At 41.5% G+C, this 17,219-nt stretch overlaps 1 protein-coding gene across 4 annotated transcripts in view; it reads left to right on the plus strand.

Annotated features, from left to right (window-relative positions):
• Positions 1-17,219, plus strand: part of megf8 (multiple EGF-like-domains 8) — a 42,449-nt gene that overhangs the window by 12,822 nt on the left and 12,408 nt on the right. For all 4 annotated transcript variants that reach the window (XM_051718647.1, XM_051718648.1, XM_051718649.1 and 1 more), the window contains 22 exons: positions 2,158-2,309; positions 2,400-2,501; positions 2,663-2,810; positions 3,371-3,534; positions 3,884-4,087; positions 4,229-4,432; positions 4,601-4,843; positions 4,982-5,100; positions 5,230-5,361; positions 6,373-6,486; positions 6,593-6,676; positions 6,886-7,143; positions 7,278-7,462; positions 7,681-7,894; positions 8,209-8,449; positions 8,592-8,724; positions 8,872-9,113; positions 9,232-9,342; positions 9,431-9,549; positions 14,951-15,188; positions 15,284-15,455; positions 15,557-15,720. In XM_051718647.1, coding sequence (XP_051574607.1) covers positions 2,158-2,309; positions 2,400-2,501; positions 2,663-2,810; positions 3,371-3,534; positions 3,884-4,087; positions 4,229-4,432; positions 4,601-4,843; positions 4,982-5,100; positions 5,230-5,361; positions 6,373-6,486; positions 6,593-6,676; positions 6,886-7,143; positions 7,278-7,462; positions 7,681-7,894; positions 8,209-8,449; positions 8,592-8,724; positions 8,872-9,113; positions 9,232-9,342; positions 9,431-9,549; positions 14,951-15,188; positions 15,284-15,455; positions 15,557-15,720 — 3,743 coding nt within the window. The remainder of the gene's footprint in view (positions 1-2,157; positions 2,310-2,399; positions 2,502-2,662; positions 2,811-3,370; positions 3,535-3,883; positions 4,088-4,228; positions 4,433-4,600; positions 4,844-4,981; positions 5,101-5,229; positions 5,362-6,372; positions 6,487-6,592; positions 6,677-6,885; positions 7,144-7,277; positions 7,463-7,680; positions 7,895-8,208; positions 8,450-8,591; positions 8,725-8,871; positions 9,114-9,231; positions 9,343-9,430; positions 9,550-14,950; positions 15,189-15,283; positions 15,456-15,556; positions 15,721-17,219) is intronic.

Below are 17,219 nucleotides of genomic sequence, written 5' to 3' on the forward strand. Positions count from 1 at the left end.
ATATTTTACCAATTCTCCAAGGGCATGCAAACATTTGAGCACAACTGTGTGTGTGTGTGTGTGTGTGTGTGTGTATATATATATATATATATACACACACAACTCAGCAAAAAAATAAACATCCTCTCACTTTCAACTGCTTTTCTTTCCAGCAAATTTAACATGTGTAAATATTTGTATGAACATAAAAAGATTCAACAACTGAGACATAAACCGAACAAGTTTCACAGACACGTGACGAACAGAAATGGAATAATTAGTCCCTGAACAAAGGGGAGGTCAAAATCAAAAGTAACAGTCAGTATCTGGTGTGGCCACCAGCTGCATTAAGTACTGCAGTGCATCTCCTCCTCATGGACTGCACCCGATTTGCCAGTTCTTGCTGTGAGATGTTTCCCCATTCTTCCACCATGGCACTTGCAAGTTCCCAGACATTTCTGGGGGGAATGGCCCTAGCCCTCACCCTCCGATCCAACAGGTCCCAGACGTGCTCAATGGGATTGAGATCTGTGCTCTTCGCTGGCCATGGCAGAACACTGACATACCTGTCTTGCAGGAAATCATGCACAGAACGAGCAGTATGGCTGGTGGCATTGTCATGCTGGAGGGTCATTTCAGGATGAGCCTGCAGGAAGGGAACCACATGAGGGAGGAGGATGTCTTCCCTGTAACACACAGCGTTGAGACTGCCTGCAATGACAACAAGCTCAGTCCGATGATGCTGTGACACACCGCCCCAGACCATGACGGACCCTCCACCTCCGAATCGATCCTGCTCCAGAGTACAGGCCTTGGTGTAACGCTTACTCCTTTGACGATAAACACAAATCCGACCATCACCCCTGGTGAGACAAAACTGCAACTCGTCGGACTTTTTGCCAGTCCTGTCTGGTCCAGCGAAGGTGGGTTTGTGCCCATAGGCAACGTTGTTGCCGGTGATGTCTGGTAAGGACCTGCCTTATAACAGGCCTACGAGCCCTCAGTCCAGCCTCTCTCAGCCTATTGCGGACAGTCTGAGCACTGATGGAGGGATTGTGCGTTCCTGGTGTAATTCGGGCAGTTGTTGTGGCCATCCTGTACCTGTCCCGCAGGAGTGATATTCGGATGTGCCGATCCTGTGCAGGTGTTGTTGCACATGGTCTGCCACTACGAGGACGATCAGCTGTCCTTCCTGTCTCCCTGTAGCTCCGTCTTAGGCATCTCACAGTACGGCCATTGCAGTTTATTGCCCTGGCAACATCTGCAGTCCTCATGTCTATGGCATGTTCACGCAGGTGAGCAGGTACCCTAGGCATCTTTCTTATTGTGTTTTTCAGAGTCAGTAGAAAGGTCTCTTTAGTGTCCTAAGTTATTTTAACTGTGATTTTAATTGCCTACCTTCTGTAAGCTGTTAGTGTCTTAAAGGAATAGTTCACCCAAAAATGAAAATTTGCTGATAATTTACTCATCCTCAGGCCATCCACGATTTATCTGAGTTACTTTCTTCATCAAAACAGAATTTAAGACTTTTAGGATTTAATTTCAGGCCTCCTCTTCTAAACAATGCAAGTGAATGTCCTCCATTTTTTGACTGTCCAAAATGCATATTTAGAGTGCATCAAAATAATCCACACGACTCCAGTTGACAAATAAAGTTCTTCTGAATGCACATATACACATATATATAGCGGAATCTTTGATTTATAATGGGAATTGCAACAAGGCTGTGAGGGCTAGACTTACCATCTCTTCAATGGCATGAACGGCATAAAGATGTATAAAGCTCCTAGATCACATCTGATTTTCCACAACTCATGTTGTCTGGAGTTCTTTGTATACTGAATGTTCTTGAACAGATATTTTATCAATATTTTGTTCGCGGAATGATCCAAAAACTCTACTGTTGTCATTCCCATTACAAATTTACAAATGTCTTCACATAACTATATAATTGTACAACAGCATTCTATCAGTAATTTAAAGAAAAGATCCAGCTGTTTTTCAGGATCTACTTCTTAAGTCAGAAAGTAGCCCTAAGTAAAACACTTGTTTTATCAGTAGAGGCCTGAAAGATTGTAGTTTGTGGTAATGGAGGTAAGGTTGTCTAAGCTCTTAAATAATCTTTCCATTCAATTTATTCTGATACTCACTAACACCGTTTCCTCTGTGCTCCTACAGGAAGTGCATCTGTGAGGGGCCGATATTCCCATGTTGCTGCTGTCATGGATGGCCGTGTGCTGCTAGTTGCTGGGGGTTACAGTGGAGTTGCCCGTGGCGACCTGGTTGCATATAAAGTTCCGCTGTTTGTAAGCAGTGACCCAGGAGACAGGGTAAGGACTTAAAATAAAAGCAGACTACACTTCTAGTGAAAGATACAGTATGTCAATGTACGTTTGTGTGCATGTGTGTTTGTCTTACAGGACACAGTGTGTGCTGAAGCTCCAGACGAAAACCTGTGCCTCAAGAACCCAGAATGCAGTTGGTGCGAGGGTCGTTGTCGAGAATATCAGCCCACCAACCCGGTAACACGCCAAATCTCTCTCACCTGTGTTTTGCACACTCTCGATCACTCTCTGCATTGTCTGTATTTTTCCTCCCTCCATTTTTTTTAACGTGTGTGTCACTCCATTATTTGATCTACTCTACAATTTCTTACTGCTGCTGTGTTTGTGATTGTACGCAGTGTGGCAGCACCGGATGTCTGGGTCTGGCTCGTTTCTTGTCAGACTGCCAGTCATGTCTGGTGTTCAGTGGGGTGCCAAACTCTCTGCCTCAAGTTTCTGGGGAATTCGGCTGGTGTGTGCAGAATGAGTCCTGCTTGCCTGTTTCAGGTAAAGAGAGAGGAGAGAACAGAAGCATGCAACACAACTAAGTTACTGTAGCTGTTAGGACGATGTGGATATGTGACCACACACTGCTCAGTAAATCTTTATTTCTAGACACTTTTACAAAGTCTGTGAAATAATATGTTACTGAGTGCTGTGGTTTGTAGATCAGCTTTATCAGTCATAGTGTGTCGAGCTCTGAAACACAATATAAAGTGGCCCTAAAATGTATTTGGACACTTTTAGACATTTAACTAATTTAACACAAAAACAAAAGTTTAGAATTTCTGCATTAATTTGTCTTAATTTTTTTTTGTATTTTAAAGACCTAACAAAGTTTTTGTGAAATGTTTGCTTTTGATTGTTTGTTTGTGCCATCTTTCTTTAAAATAATAGCTACTTATTTTGATATTTTTAAATAATGTAAAGACATTCATACATTTTTAAGTGTGGCTTAAGTGTACAAATACTTTTTGGGGCCACTGTAAGTTTGTCAAGTGATGTAAGTGTATATGTAGTTCTTTGGCATATCATGAGTAAATATTGTACACTTTGACCCCTGGCAGAGCGCAGTGCATGCCGCGTGGACCAGATCTCTGGGGCGTACGGCTGGTGGGGGGAGCGCACGCGTTTCCTCACCTCCCTCCCCTTCTGTCGCACCGAGAACTATGTCCCGGGACTGCACCTGCTCACCTTCCAGCATCCACGCAATCAATCACAGCCTGACAAGGTACGACAGGTTTAACCCTGAGTTCTCATGATCCTCTATTCTGCACACTGTCCCTTTTCTCTACGCACCTTCAGTATGAACATGATCCACCACATTCTTTTTAACAATCTCTATTGGTTTATGCCCTCTTCTTCTATTTTCTTGTGCTTTTTCTTTTAACAGTCAAAATGATCAGTTTTTAATACCCCCCCCCCACCATTCCTCTTCCATATTTTGCTTTATTTTTTTCAAAAAGTAAACTTTTCCTCCTTTTCTGAGCATTCAGATCATTCAGAGCATCCCTCCCCCTCCCCACCCCACCTTTTTGTGTATGTCTCTCTGTCTCACACTCATGCACACTTCTCCGTAGGTATCTATCCTGCGCAGTACCTCCATCATCCTCAATCCCTCTACAGAGATGGATGTGACCTTGCAGTTTCGGGGATTCATTCATCCATTATGGGGTGCCCCTCCTCCTGCAGCACCACCTCACGAGACTGTTGCCATATGGGCCCGAATTCAGAAGCTCCACTTCACTGCTCAGATGGCTGCTGGACCCAACTCTCTTCAACTGGTAAAAATCACAGAAAATCAAGTTTCTTCTTTAGATAAATGCGTTCAGATATTCAAGTCAAAAACTCTCTTGAGTGGTGTAACTTGTTACTAATATGTAAAAACTAGATTATAAATGCATTATAAACCCCTCCCCTTGCAGACGGATGTGCTGGGACGGTGGTCCGCTCAGGAGGAGAAAGAGATTCGTATGCTATCCCGCCCAGGTGGTTCTCGTCTATTCCAGAACCTTACACGAGGAAACTGGTACTTCATCCAGGCAGAGGGCTATCTAAATAACTCTGCATCAGGACAGACTAGTGAGATGGCTCTTACCTGGAACCGTACAGCACTACCTGGTGGCAGTGTAAGTTTATATTATCTAGAAAAGCAACTGAAAGTAAAGTGTTCCAGACTATAAAGTGAGTGAATTATGATAGAATTTTAAATTTTAGGTAAACTATCCCTTACCTTATGATGCAGTTCACAAATTTATTTAGCTCTTTTACTTTCTGTTCTCTCTGACAATCTTTAGGAGATCTCTTTCCTGTTCCTCGAACCCTTTCGCTCCAATTCGTGTTCAGAGTACCGCTCGTGTTCAGCCTGTCTGTCTGATCAGTCTTGCGGTTGGTGTCCCACAATGAACCTGTGTTTTCTACGCTCTGACGTTAATCAGCAGCCCTGCATAGACTCCCAGGGTGAAGAGCGTCACCTACTCCTTAACCCTCAGCATTGCACATTGTGTGAGGAGTATAGAGACTGCGCTGCCTGCACTCAGGTACTGCATCAACATCACGTCTAAGAGAAATCGTGTTCTGTTTAGATCCTAAGCAGCATGCAGTCAGACATTTGTTTACCAAATTTAGTTTGCTTTAAGGCACAGTCGGGTTTCTGTTGTGTGTGTGTATGCTTGTAGGATCCCTACTGTGAGTGGCAGATCAATTCCAGCAAGAAGGGAGATTATCTGTGCAGTCGCCGTGGGAGATTGGAGGGGTCTGTCCGGGAACCAGGAGGTTGTCCTAAAGTTTGCAACCAGTAAGTTTGATGTGATATATTTAGTGTTGTTGGGTGTATGTGATGTCTGATGAAGCTGATGTCTGAAGGACCCTCAAGAAGGTTTTAACTTCTGTTCTATTTCCATTTACCATTCTCTCTTTCTAACAGGAGGATGACATGTGGGGAATGTTTGTCTAACTCCAGTCAGTGTGCATGGTGTGAATCTGCTCAGTCCTGTTTCTACTTTGCTGCCTACCTCACAAAGTTCCCCTATGGAGAGTGCAGGGACTGGTATGACAGGTAAGTTAGTAAGCCGTGTCTGCTGGGTTAAAACCTATTGACTTCCACTATGGCCCTGTCCCTACACCCTTGCGGTCCTCCGAGTCCAGACTTTGGTGATGTAAGTGAGGGCAGACCGATAGGGCGCAAGTCTGCAAGGTCATGAGGGTCCATGAGTTATAAAAGCATGCATTTGGGACAGACTTCAATACTCCAATCAGATGATGCATTTTTATACAAAATGTTTTTCTTATACATTTACATTTATTAATTTAGCAGACGCTTTTATCCAAAGCAACAAAATGAGGAAGGATACAACATGAGTGATTCATCTTAAGGAGACAGTAATACCAAAAGGGCTGCATTACAAAGTTTCAATTGCATTAGATAAGTACGAGTAGTACTTATACATACTACTTTTGCAAATTATTATTAGAAATCATGAAATTGATAGGGTAAAGGAACACATTTTAAAGTCACTCTTAAATGTTTGTTTTTATTAAATAGTACCAAGAAACATATACATGATACTATATACACAAGAAAATCCAATCTGCAAGAGATCCATCATTGACAGTTAGAGAAAACAATTACTGAAGTCAGTATTAAATCTGCACTTGACATCGCCTCGTCCGCCATGATTTTTCCTCCGGAATGAAACTCCAGTCTGCTGTGCTTGGTAATCAGGATAAGCAGCAGGGACTGTTGTGTAGTAGACCGCTGGAGAGCTTGCACCGATGCGGGCTCCGCCGAAGGGTGCATTGAGGGCTACGAAACCGCAAGTCCACATCAAGTCTGCATGCCATTTGAGACAGGGCCTATGAATTTCACATACATTATACAATAGATAATTCAAATATAAATCAAAAGGGTACACCGCTTAAATATAAATTAACATATGAAGGAAAGCTAAATTGTCAAGGGGGAACCATTGGATGTTGACAAAATGACTAAACAACAGAAACAGAATACACTATCATTTCAGTCTTTTCCTCTATCAATCTTTTTGTCTTTTCTTCTCTCTCTCTTCAGTGTTCACTCAGTTCCTCAGTGTAAGCAGTGCTCTGCTCTAGCCACCTGTTCAGAGTGTCTGCAGACATTTCAGTGCGGCTGGTGTGGAGACTACAACAACCCCACCATCGGCAGGTAGGACAGAAACATGCGTCAGTGAATACAGCAGTACGCCCAAAGTACAAACTTCTGATCTGTCTCTCCTTGCATTATTTCTTGCCCCTTCTCTGGCTTTTCTTAGGTGTTTGAGAGGTGACTGGGGTGGAATGGATGACCCTTCTGCCATTAACTGCAGTATGGCTATAGCTGAAGTGAAAGCAAGCAGGTAGGATCAAGGCACAGATTCAAGTCACAGAAGATTATTTATTTTTAATGAATGGTTCACCTAAAAAATGCTCACCCTTATGTCTTGAGTGAGTAAATTGACAACTTTCATTTTTGTGTGAACAGTTCCTTTAAAATGGTTTATGCCTTAGAGGCTGAGTGAATGTGTCTTATGATATAAATTTGATTTGCACCCCTCTTATCTGTCAGCCCTGAGCCTCAAACTTTGTCGCCTCCGCGGCTGATGGAGCTTGAGATGGAGGTTGAGTTGGAGCTGGAGCTGCTGGAAGGCATGGAGGGGGATGGAGATGCTGTCTGGTCTTACCCATCCTGTCCCGATGTGGAGGAGTGTCGCCTGGGCTTGCATACCTGCCACCCCTCCGCCACATGCGTCAACACCCCAACCTCCTACGAATGTCACTGTGAGCGGGGCTTCATGGGAGATGGAGTGCACCATTGCAACCAGACGTGAGACTTGCACGTTCTTTCGCTCACTGTTTCTAGGGGTGGATTTGTGTGTTTTTGAAGTGCCATGTATCACTCTTGTGTGTTAAATAAATCCATATTTACTGTAATCTGTAAGGATGTTCTCCCTCTCTTAGATGTTATAACGAGTGCCGCCAGGGCAGGTGCAGTGGGAGTCCTCTGTTCGAGTGTGAGTGTTCTTTGGGTTGGACTTCAGACCCAGCCACTCTGGTGCTGAGTGGAGTTGAGTGTGATGTGGATTGTGGTTGTAATTTCCACAGCACTTGCATTACAGCTCCAGGGATCTGTGATCAATGCCAGGGTAAAGAACCCTTCTCTCGGATGTATTTTAACCTCCATTTCTCCATTTATTCATCAAGCCCCTTTATCTACTATATTAGTAGTCTTATAATCTTCTTCTTATTATTTTTTTTCATTCTGTTTATTCTTCATCTCATATATCATGCTTACATTGATTATTTGAATACTATATTTGAATATGCTGCATTCACTTCTTTCTATCTTTCTTTCCCTCCTCAGACTGGACGACAGGGCCACACTGTGAGCACTGCAAGCCGGGTAGTTTTGGCTCTGCTTTGGCAGGGAGAGAAGGCTGCATTCCCTGTCAATGTAATGGTCATGGTGACCCTCTCCAAGGTTACTGCCATAACCAGACAGGCCAGTGCTATTGCACGCACCACACCCAAGGCCCACACTGTGAGTCCTGCCTGCCCGGTTACTATGGAGATCCCAGGTGAGTTACACTTAGGATGAGCTTTCTTTATTTTGAGAGGGAGGTGAAAGGGATTGTTCAGCCAAAAATTAACATTCTGTCATTATTTACTCACCCTCATTTTGTTCCAAACCTGCATGATTTTCTTCTGTGGAATACAAAATGTACAGCCTCAGTCACCATTCACTTTTATTGCCTCTGTTTTCTATAGAGAAGAAGGTTATGGGTTTGGTTTGGAACAACATAAGAGTGTTCACACGGCTAGAAATAAAGGCCTCATAGCTCTGCATTTGCTTTGATTTTATCTGATTGTAATTCATTTATTCCCATCACAGGAACAACGGCACATGTTTCAGACAGTGTCAGGGTCGTTCTGTTCTGCTCTCCTCCTCTGCCTCTGCACCCCTGTCCCTCTCCTCCTCTCTGGGCTGGCATGGAGCAGTTGGTGGTCATGGTGGGCTTTCTCATTGCCTGTGGGTTCTATCTGTGTCTCAGGACTTGGCACCGTGCATGCCAGGGCAACCATGCCCACCTGTGGCCCTAACCTGGCACCCAGATTCACATACTCAGTGCACAGTGAGTAGATGATTCTAATGTACCACAGCAATAATCTGCTTTTATTAGTGGTAAAGCAAACAAATTGTATTATTGGTATGTGCAGTATGTAAGTTAACAGCAACTTGGTGACCAGAATATTTTGCATTCTTTTATCCCACAGAACTCCTTTGTTTATGTATTTGATGGCTTACCACGATTCCTTAGCAATGGTGTTGTGCATTCTGACCACAATCTTATTGGAGCATTCTGCGGCACAACACGGATGCAGCCAATTACGGTTGAGGCTACATCAGGTGTTTGACCAAAACTTAAAATTATAATTAGATGACATGACATTTTTCCCATCACAGAAGTTTTAATCTAAGTATTTTTTAGCTATCATTGTGTTATAGCGTAGTATATTATATTTTCATGACTTATTCGTTTTTCTTCTTCCCCAGGGGTAATATCTGTGTACTTTGAGGCCAACGTTACCTCAGGACGTGCTCAGGGTTTTAATGCCTCATTCTGGGTGAAGCGCTGTGGAAATGGAAGTTCTGGAGAGGGGACAGAGTGTCAGGCTGGAGCTCAATGTGTTAATGGACTCTGTCAATGTCCCCATGGATTTGGGGGTCCACAATGTGACCGCCCTGTTTGCCCAGGGAATTGTGGGGCAGAGGAAGGACGAGGCACCTGCAATATGGTGTGTGACACTCTTATTGCTTGCCCATTGTTGTAAAAACAATCATAAAATATATATATTTTTAAATAGGGTTAGACCTGTCACTAACCTCAATTCATGTGTTTTCATATACTTTAAGACCCTTGGCCTGTGCGTGTGTACAGAAGGGTGGGCTGGATCTGAATGTTCTTCTATCTCAGACTCAGACAGTCTGGTTTGGGAAACACTGCTAGACACTCAGCTATCTGGCGTAAGACTGACTCTTAAGATCATCTAAAACTATAGAAAATAAGCTTATGAACATTGCTGTGGTTTGGAACTTTTCTTTCCTTTCACAGAATAAGGCACACAGGTTCCTTCAGAGGATGGGTCACTCTCTGGTGTCTGGGCAGCAGGGCACTCTGTGGATGTATGGAGGCCTCTCACTCTCAGAGGGCATCTTGGGAAATGTTTACAGGTATGGTCTTGTGCATTTAAGTGATTTACTTTGAAACCATGTTCTAATGTAAAGGTTCATTATTGAAAGAACAACTTAAAGTGGTCATGACATGCCTTTTTTGTCATTAACAATTTTTATTGATTCCACACTCAAATCAACACAAACAGCACATGAAAACACGGAATCGACTTTCAACAAAATATAAGTCTGCGGCAGAATGAAATCTGAGTGCTCAGGATCTCACAGACATAACTCTGAATCCTCGACCAAAACTCTTGAATCTTAGTACAATACCAAAAAAATGTGGGCTATGTCTCCATCCTTTGATTGGCATCGCCAACAGGTGGGTGTATCTTTAAGACAAGCCTATGCAATCTAGAGGGAGTCCACATGACATGCCTTTTAAAAAAATTTTTTAATGTTCTTTGAGGTTTACCTATAACATAAGTAAAGTTTTATGCACAAATAAGTCAACTATTTGTAAAACATGATCATTTTCCACCCTCATTCTGACCCGACCTGCTCTCTCTCCATGCCATCTCACTGCTCTCCACTAGGCTATGGAAGTGATAACATAAAGTAGGCATTGATGTGTTGTTGTGGAGGCAGTCATATGCAAATGTCTCCCGACAGTGTGCAGGGATGTGATTCTTCTGGATTAATCCGGAATTACGATTTTTCCAACCTAAAAATGTGACCTGCGTGAGTTGTGTAAATCTGAAAAAAAAAAAAAAAAAAAAGAATATATATATATATATATATATATATATATATATATATATATATATATATATATATATATATATATATATATTATACAGTACTGTGCAAAATTCTTAGGCACATAAGATGTTTCACAAAAGCATTTGTCTTAAGATGGTTATTTATATCTTCAGCTTTAGTGTGTCAATAGGAAATATAAATGTTAGACTCCCAAACATTACTTTTGCAAATAGAAAAGATTAGAATAGAAGAACAGGGAGCCCTGCAACAGATGTCATGGCCCCCACAAAGCCCCCCACTGAACATCGTGTCAGTCTGAGATTACATAAAGAGACGGAAGCAATTGAGAGAGAGCCTAAATATATAGAAGAATATATATGTGGCGAATTCTCCAAGAAGCTTGGAACATCCTATATGCCAACAACCAAGAAAAACTGTGTCCAGGTGTACCTAGGAGAATTGGTGCTGTTTTAAAAGCAAAGGTGGTCACACTGAATATTGATTTAGCTTTTTTATGTTTACTAAACTTTGTATGACATTAAGTGATAAATGAAAACTATTTATGGCATTATTTTTGAAGACATCCTCACTATGCAACATTTTTCACAAGTGCCTAAAACTTTTGCACAGTACTGTATGTGTGTATATATATATGGCCAAAAATATGTGGACACCCCCTTCTAATTAAAGTGTTTGGTTACTCCGTTAATACCAGTGAAGCTAAATCATAATTCTACTCCAAACAATGACATTCTAGGGCATTCAGTGCTTCCAACATTATGGCAACAGTTTGGGGAGAGCCCTTTTCTATTCCAGCATGAAAATGCTCCTGTGCACAAAGCAAAGTCCATAAAGAAATGGTTTACTGTGTCTGATGTGGAAGAAATTGGCTGGCCTGCACAAAGCCCAGACCTGAACCCCACTGAACACTTTTGGGGTGAATTGGAATGCCAACTGTAAGTCAGGCCCCATCGCCCAACATCAGTGCCGGACCTCAGTGATGCACTTGTGTCTGAATGGGAGCAAATCCCTGCAGCCATGTCACTACATACAGTATAGTGGAAAGCCTTCCCAGAAGAGTGGAAGTTGTTATTGCACCAAAGGGGGAAATTGATGCCTATGGATTTGAAATTGAAGGTTCATCAAGCACATATGGTGTCCACAAACTTTTGGCCACATAGTGTGTGTATATATATATATTTATATATATAAAAGGGGGGGTATTATTAATATTTCATGGAGTTTAATATCTTATCGACAATGTCCTGTCCGGTGCAATCTCGATAAGCATTTTTCACCCAAACAAGTGTCATTCAACCTTCCCTCGGAACTACTTCACTCACTGAAACTTCACTGCTGCTTCTGCGTCAAACACACACTGATGAGAGTGTGCGAGACGGAAGCTGATTTTTGCTGCCAGGACTTCTTTCAAGTAACACAGGTTTATATTAATTCATCAACACAAATAAAATGGTTGGATATTAAACATGTTTGCTGACAGGTTAAAAATTGCCATTGTTAAGGGCAAAGTCCAGCGTTACTGACGTGATATTTGCAGTGAAATCATGAAATTTATCTGCACAGATAAAGTGTTCATTGCCAGGATATCAAATCATTTGTATGTATAATCATAAAACCCTGCAGATAGAGTCCAGACCACTGATCTATAATATATACACTGCTGAGTCAAAGCATTATGATCACCTGCCTAATATGCTGTTGGTCCTCCGCATGCTGCCAAAACAGCACCGACCCGCTAAGGCATGGACTCTACAAGACCCCTAAAGTTGTCCTGTGGTAGATGGCACCAATACATTAGCAGCAGATCCTTCAAGTCCTGTAAGTTGCGAAGTGGGGCCTCCATGGATCGGACTTGTTGGTCCAGCACATCCCAGATGCTCAATCGGATTAAGATCTGGGGAATATGGAGGTCAAGTCAATACCTTGAAAGCTTTTTCATGTTCCTCAAACCATTCCCGAACAATGTGTGCAGTGTGGCAGGGCACATTATCTTGCTGTAAGAGGCCACTGCCATCAGGGAATACCATTGCAATGAAGGGGAGTACCTGGTCTGCATCAATGTTTAGGTAGGTGGCACGTGTCAAATTGACGTCCACATGAATGGCCGGACCCAGGGTTTCCCAGCAGAACATTGCCCAGAGCATCACACTCCCTCCACCGGCTTGTCGTCTTTCTACAGTGCATCCTGGTGCCATCACTTCCCCAGGTAAACGGTGCACATGTCCATGTGATGTAAAAGAAAACAGGACTCATTGGACCATGCGACCTTCTTCCACTGCTGCAAGGTCCAGTTCCGATGCTTGTGTGCCCATTGTAGGCGCTTTCGACAGTGGACAGGGGTCATCATGGGCACTCTGACTGGTCTGTGGCTACGCAGGCCCATACGCAGCAGGGTGTGATGCACTGCGTGTTGGGACACATTCCTCCCGTAATCATCATTAAAATTTTCTGTTACTTGTGCCACAGTAGTCCTTCTGTCAGTTCGGACCAGACAGGATAGCCTTTTGTTGCTCTCGCACATTGATGAGCCTTGGGCGCCAAACACCCTGTCACCGGATTGTGGTTTGTCCCTCCTCGGACCACTGGGGGTAGGTACTCACCACTGCTGACTGGGAGCACCCCACAAGCTTTGCTGTTTCAGAGATGCTCTGAACCAGTCATCTGGCCATAACAATTTGACCCTTATCAATGTCTCTCAGGTCTTTACTCCAGCCCATTTCTCCTGCATTCAACATGTTGACTACAAGAACTGATTGTTCGCTTACCATCTAATCTACCCAGACCTTGACATGTGGCCTTGTTAGGAGATGATCAATGTTATTCGCTTCACCTGTGAGTGGTCATAATGATTTGGCTTATCTGTGTATATCAGTGGTCCAGACATTAGAAAATGTTCAGTCTAGACAAGTTTTTTTTTCCCGTTTAGATCAGAAAATTAACTTGGGTTATGGATGTAAAAAAACCCCCCAAAAAACAGACATACGTTTTTGAGAGACAACTCTGGAAATACACAGTCTAGAAATAATACTAGCCACATGATGAAGAGGGGTCAGCACTCCTAAGAACATGTAATATTACATTTTTATTCATTGTCACATTCATACATTTTTGTGGGAAAACCAGTCAGACAACTGTAAAAGCAGCACTTACAGTTCATGTTGAGGGAAAACGTTGACATCTGAGATATTGATATGATATCCTTTAACGGAGCACTATGGGATGAATTAAAATTGAAACCACGATATGGCCTTGCATGATTATTAATCATTGATTACTAGACCGCATTTAAAGTAGTCTGCATTGACTGCTTCTGTCAGTAATGCACAAGCTAGTGGCGCCATCTAACAGCTGTGTGCGGGAAAACGCTGAGCAGGGCATCATACGAGATTATCCAATGTTTATCATATTTCAATCCAAATCACAAAGCTTGTCAAAATGATCCCTTCCCAAATGTTGACTATAGATTTCATAACTTCTGCACTATATTTGTGTGGTTTTGTGCTGATCAATAATAGCTTCAGTATGTGTTTGTCAAGAATTAATGGTAACAATTTAACAAGTTTCTATTTGTTAACATCAGTTAATTCATTTTAGGTTCATGATTTAGGTGTCATGAACTAACAATGATCAATATCTTTTTTTATTACATTTATTAATTTTTGTTAATGTTGGTTAAAAAATATACAATTGTTCATGTTAGTTTCTGGTACATTAAGTAATGTTAACATATACAACTTTTCTATTTAAAAAATGTAATATATGTAAATATTAACATTAACCAAGATTTAAAAATGCAGTAGAAGTAGTTTTAATTGTTAGTTCATGTTAACTTATGTTGATAACTGGGGTGGGGGTACATTGCTCGGTACATTTTCCTGCTTTTTTGTGCTTAGCCGATCACATGCCTGAGTGTGACGTCACACTGTGGAGGTAGTAGAGTAAGTCGTTTTGTCAGCTTGGTTTCAACAAATGCTCTTTTTGCAGTGAGGAGGAAGTTTTGAGTTCTAAAACTTACTGTATGTTTTTATAGTACAATGACCTCATCTTATATGTTAAAAGATCATGGAAAATTTGATTCCTCATATCATGACAACTTTAACATCAGTAGAGGTTTGGGTAATAACAAAGTTTGCTTCTACAAATGGGAGCATAAAGGGATAGTTCATCCAATAAATAAAAAAAGTGAATGGAAATTCTGCCATCATTCCCTCGCCCTCATATTGCTCCAAACCTGTGTTATGTACTTTCTTTCATGGAACACAAAATCTTAGGCAGAATGACAGCCTCAGTCACCATTCGCTTTCATTGCATCTGTTTTCCCATACAATAAAAGTGAATGGCCTTATATCACATAAGATTTTGGAACAATATGAGGGTGACCAAATGATGACAGAACTGTAATTTTTGTGTGAAGGGTTAGGTGAGATAATTTACTTAAAATTCACATATTCACAGACACAATATTCACAAACACAATACAAACCAATTTATACCTGCAATACCTGTAAATTACCATTCAGTGGTAATATTCAGAACAATCACACTTTTCAAAATGTATTATTTAAATCAACACCTTTATATAGTCAATGCAGAATGTTGGAACCTTTTATTTGTCTTATTTTGATTGCTCGAGACATGTTTTAATTATGGTTGTACACACTTATTACTGTTCCAGGTATTCTGTTGCTGAGCGTCGCTGGACTCAGATGTTGACTAGTTCAATAGAGGAAAGTTCAATGCCTCTGCCCCGCTACCATCATGCTTCTGCTCTGGTGTATAATCACAACCCATTTGCTGGCTCCCAGGCAGCCAGTCACAGCTTGATATTTGTGGTTGGTGGCATCACAAAGAAAGGTGTTTCAAATGAAACATGGTGTCTTAACCTCAGCAGCCTGGTGTGGAAGGAGTATAAGGTATTGCATGTTGATTGTCATCATAGTGCTCCTTTCCTCTTCTCCTACTTTCTCAATTTTAAGAGATTTAACTGTCTCTTGACTTTTGTGCTTAGAGCTCAGTGCTACCCCCAGTGGCTGGTCACACTCTAACAGTGCGAAGAGGCTCATCCGTGCTGCTGATCGGTGGTTACTCGCCAGAGAATGGATTTAATCATCACTTATTGGAGTTCGGTCCTCATACTGGGAACTGGACTATAGCCTCACACACTGGCACACCCCCTACAGGTATGGATATAATATTGCACTTTTGCTCTATTACATTTAAGCTTTTCTGCTTTTTGGAGAGAAAAAAAATTCTCATTCTTGCCCTGTACTTCACCTTATAGGTCTGTATGGCCACTCTGCAGTGTATCATGAACAGACTGATGCTGTGTATGTGTTTGGTGGTTACCGTTTCCATGTTGAAGCTGTAGAACCATCTGCAGAACTCTACAGTCTTTATTACCCCAACCTCACCTGGTCCTTACTGGTACCCTCTCAGGGAAACAAGGTAACTGACAAAAACAATTCAGTAGGTCCGAATCTACATTGGGGTTCAAGAGTCCACACTGAAAATATATTATTCTTCAAAATCTAATTAAAACAGGAAGTTTTAAGGATTTTCTTTTCTGTGCTATTTCTAATAACATAAGAAAAATTTTGACATTGACCATGTTAATATGTGAAAGGTCAGATTTTCACTGAATCACACAAGATGTTCTTGGGTACATTCTGAAATTATGATGGGATCATCAGGTTTTGCACAAACTTGTGGAGTCCATGCCAACCTAAAGGCCTGACACACTCACGGCAAAGTGCTTCTTTGTTCTTCGACTAATTAAACCAAAAAACAACACAAAAATCACAACATATTCTTAGAAAATGACTCTACACAAAAGGTTGTACAGATGTAGGTTAGTTTGCAACAGCTTGCAAATAACTCTGCACTGCACACCAGTGTCTTCATGTTGACTGATCTTAAATGACTGAACAATGTACCGGTAACTGGAATGAGCTGTCGGCTCAGCTTCAAAATAGGTGGAGCTCCTGGTCACACCTACAGATGATGTGGATCAATAGCAGTAAAAAGGTGTTTAGCAGTGGTACAAAGTTTTCCTGAAAGTTAGCCCTGGTGAGGTGTTATGGTGAGGTGTTACGAATGACCGAAACGAACTCAAAAACACCTTTGTTTTGGCCAGATTTTGTATTAAATGATGTCACACCAGTTCGTTCTTCGATTTCGTATGAAGTGTGCAGGGGCCTTACAGGAATAGTTCACCCAAAAATGTAATATCTCATCATTTACTCACCCTCATGCCTTCCCAGATGTGTGTGACTTTCTCTCTTCTGCTGAATACAAAGATTTTTAGAAGAATATCTTAGCTCTGTAGGTCCTTACAATGCAAGTGAACAGATCCCAACATTTTTAAGCTCCAAAAGCACATAAAGGCAGCATAAAAGTAATCCATTGGACTTCAGTGGTTAAATCTATATCTTCAGAAACGATATGATAGGTGTGGATGAGAAACAGATCAATATTCAAGTCCTTTTTTACTATAAATCTACACTTTCACTTTCACATTCTTCTTGTGTTTTTGGCAATTTGCCTTCTTCGTGCATGTTGCCACCTACTGGGCTGGGAGGAGAATTTATTGTAAAAAGAACTTAATTATTGATCTGTTTCTTACCCACATCTATCATATCGCTTCTGAAGATATAGATTTAACCACTGGAGTCATATGGATTACTTTTATGTTGCCTTTATGTGCTTTTGGAGCTTCAAAATTTTTGTACCCATTCGCATTGTGAGGACCTACAAAGATGAAATATTCTTCTAAAAACCTTTGTGTTGAGCAGAAGAAAAAATTATGAGAGAATTTTCATTCTTGGGTGAACTAGTCCTTGGAAATAAAAATGTGAAAAATGCAAAACAAACACTTCCACAAGTGGACTTGTGAAAGACCTTTAAAACTCACTATATGCAGTGGCAACCTGACAGGCAGGAGGCTC

This window comes from Myxocyprinus asiaticus, chromosome 15 (genome assembly GCF_019703515.2).
Source record: "Myxocyprinus asiaticus isolate MX2 ecotype Aquarium Trade chromosome 15, UBuf_Myxa_2, whole genome shotgun sequence".
Taxonomy (NCBI): Eukaryota; Metazoa; Chordata; class Actinopteri; order Cypriniformes; family Catostomidae; genus Myxocyprinus; species Myxocyprinus asiaticus.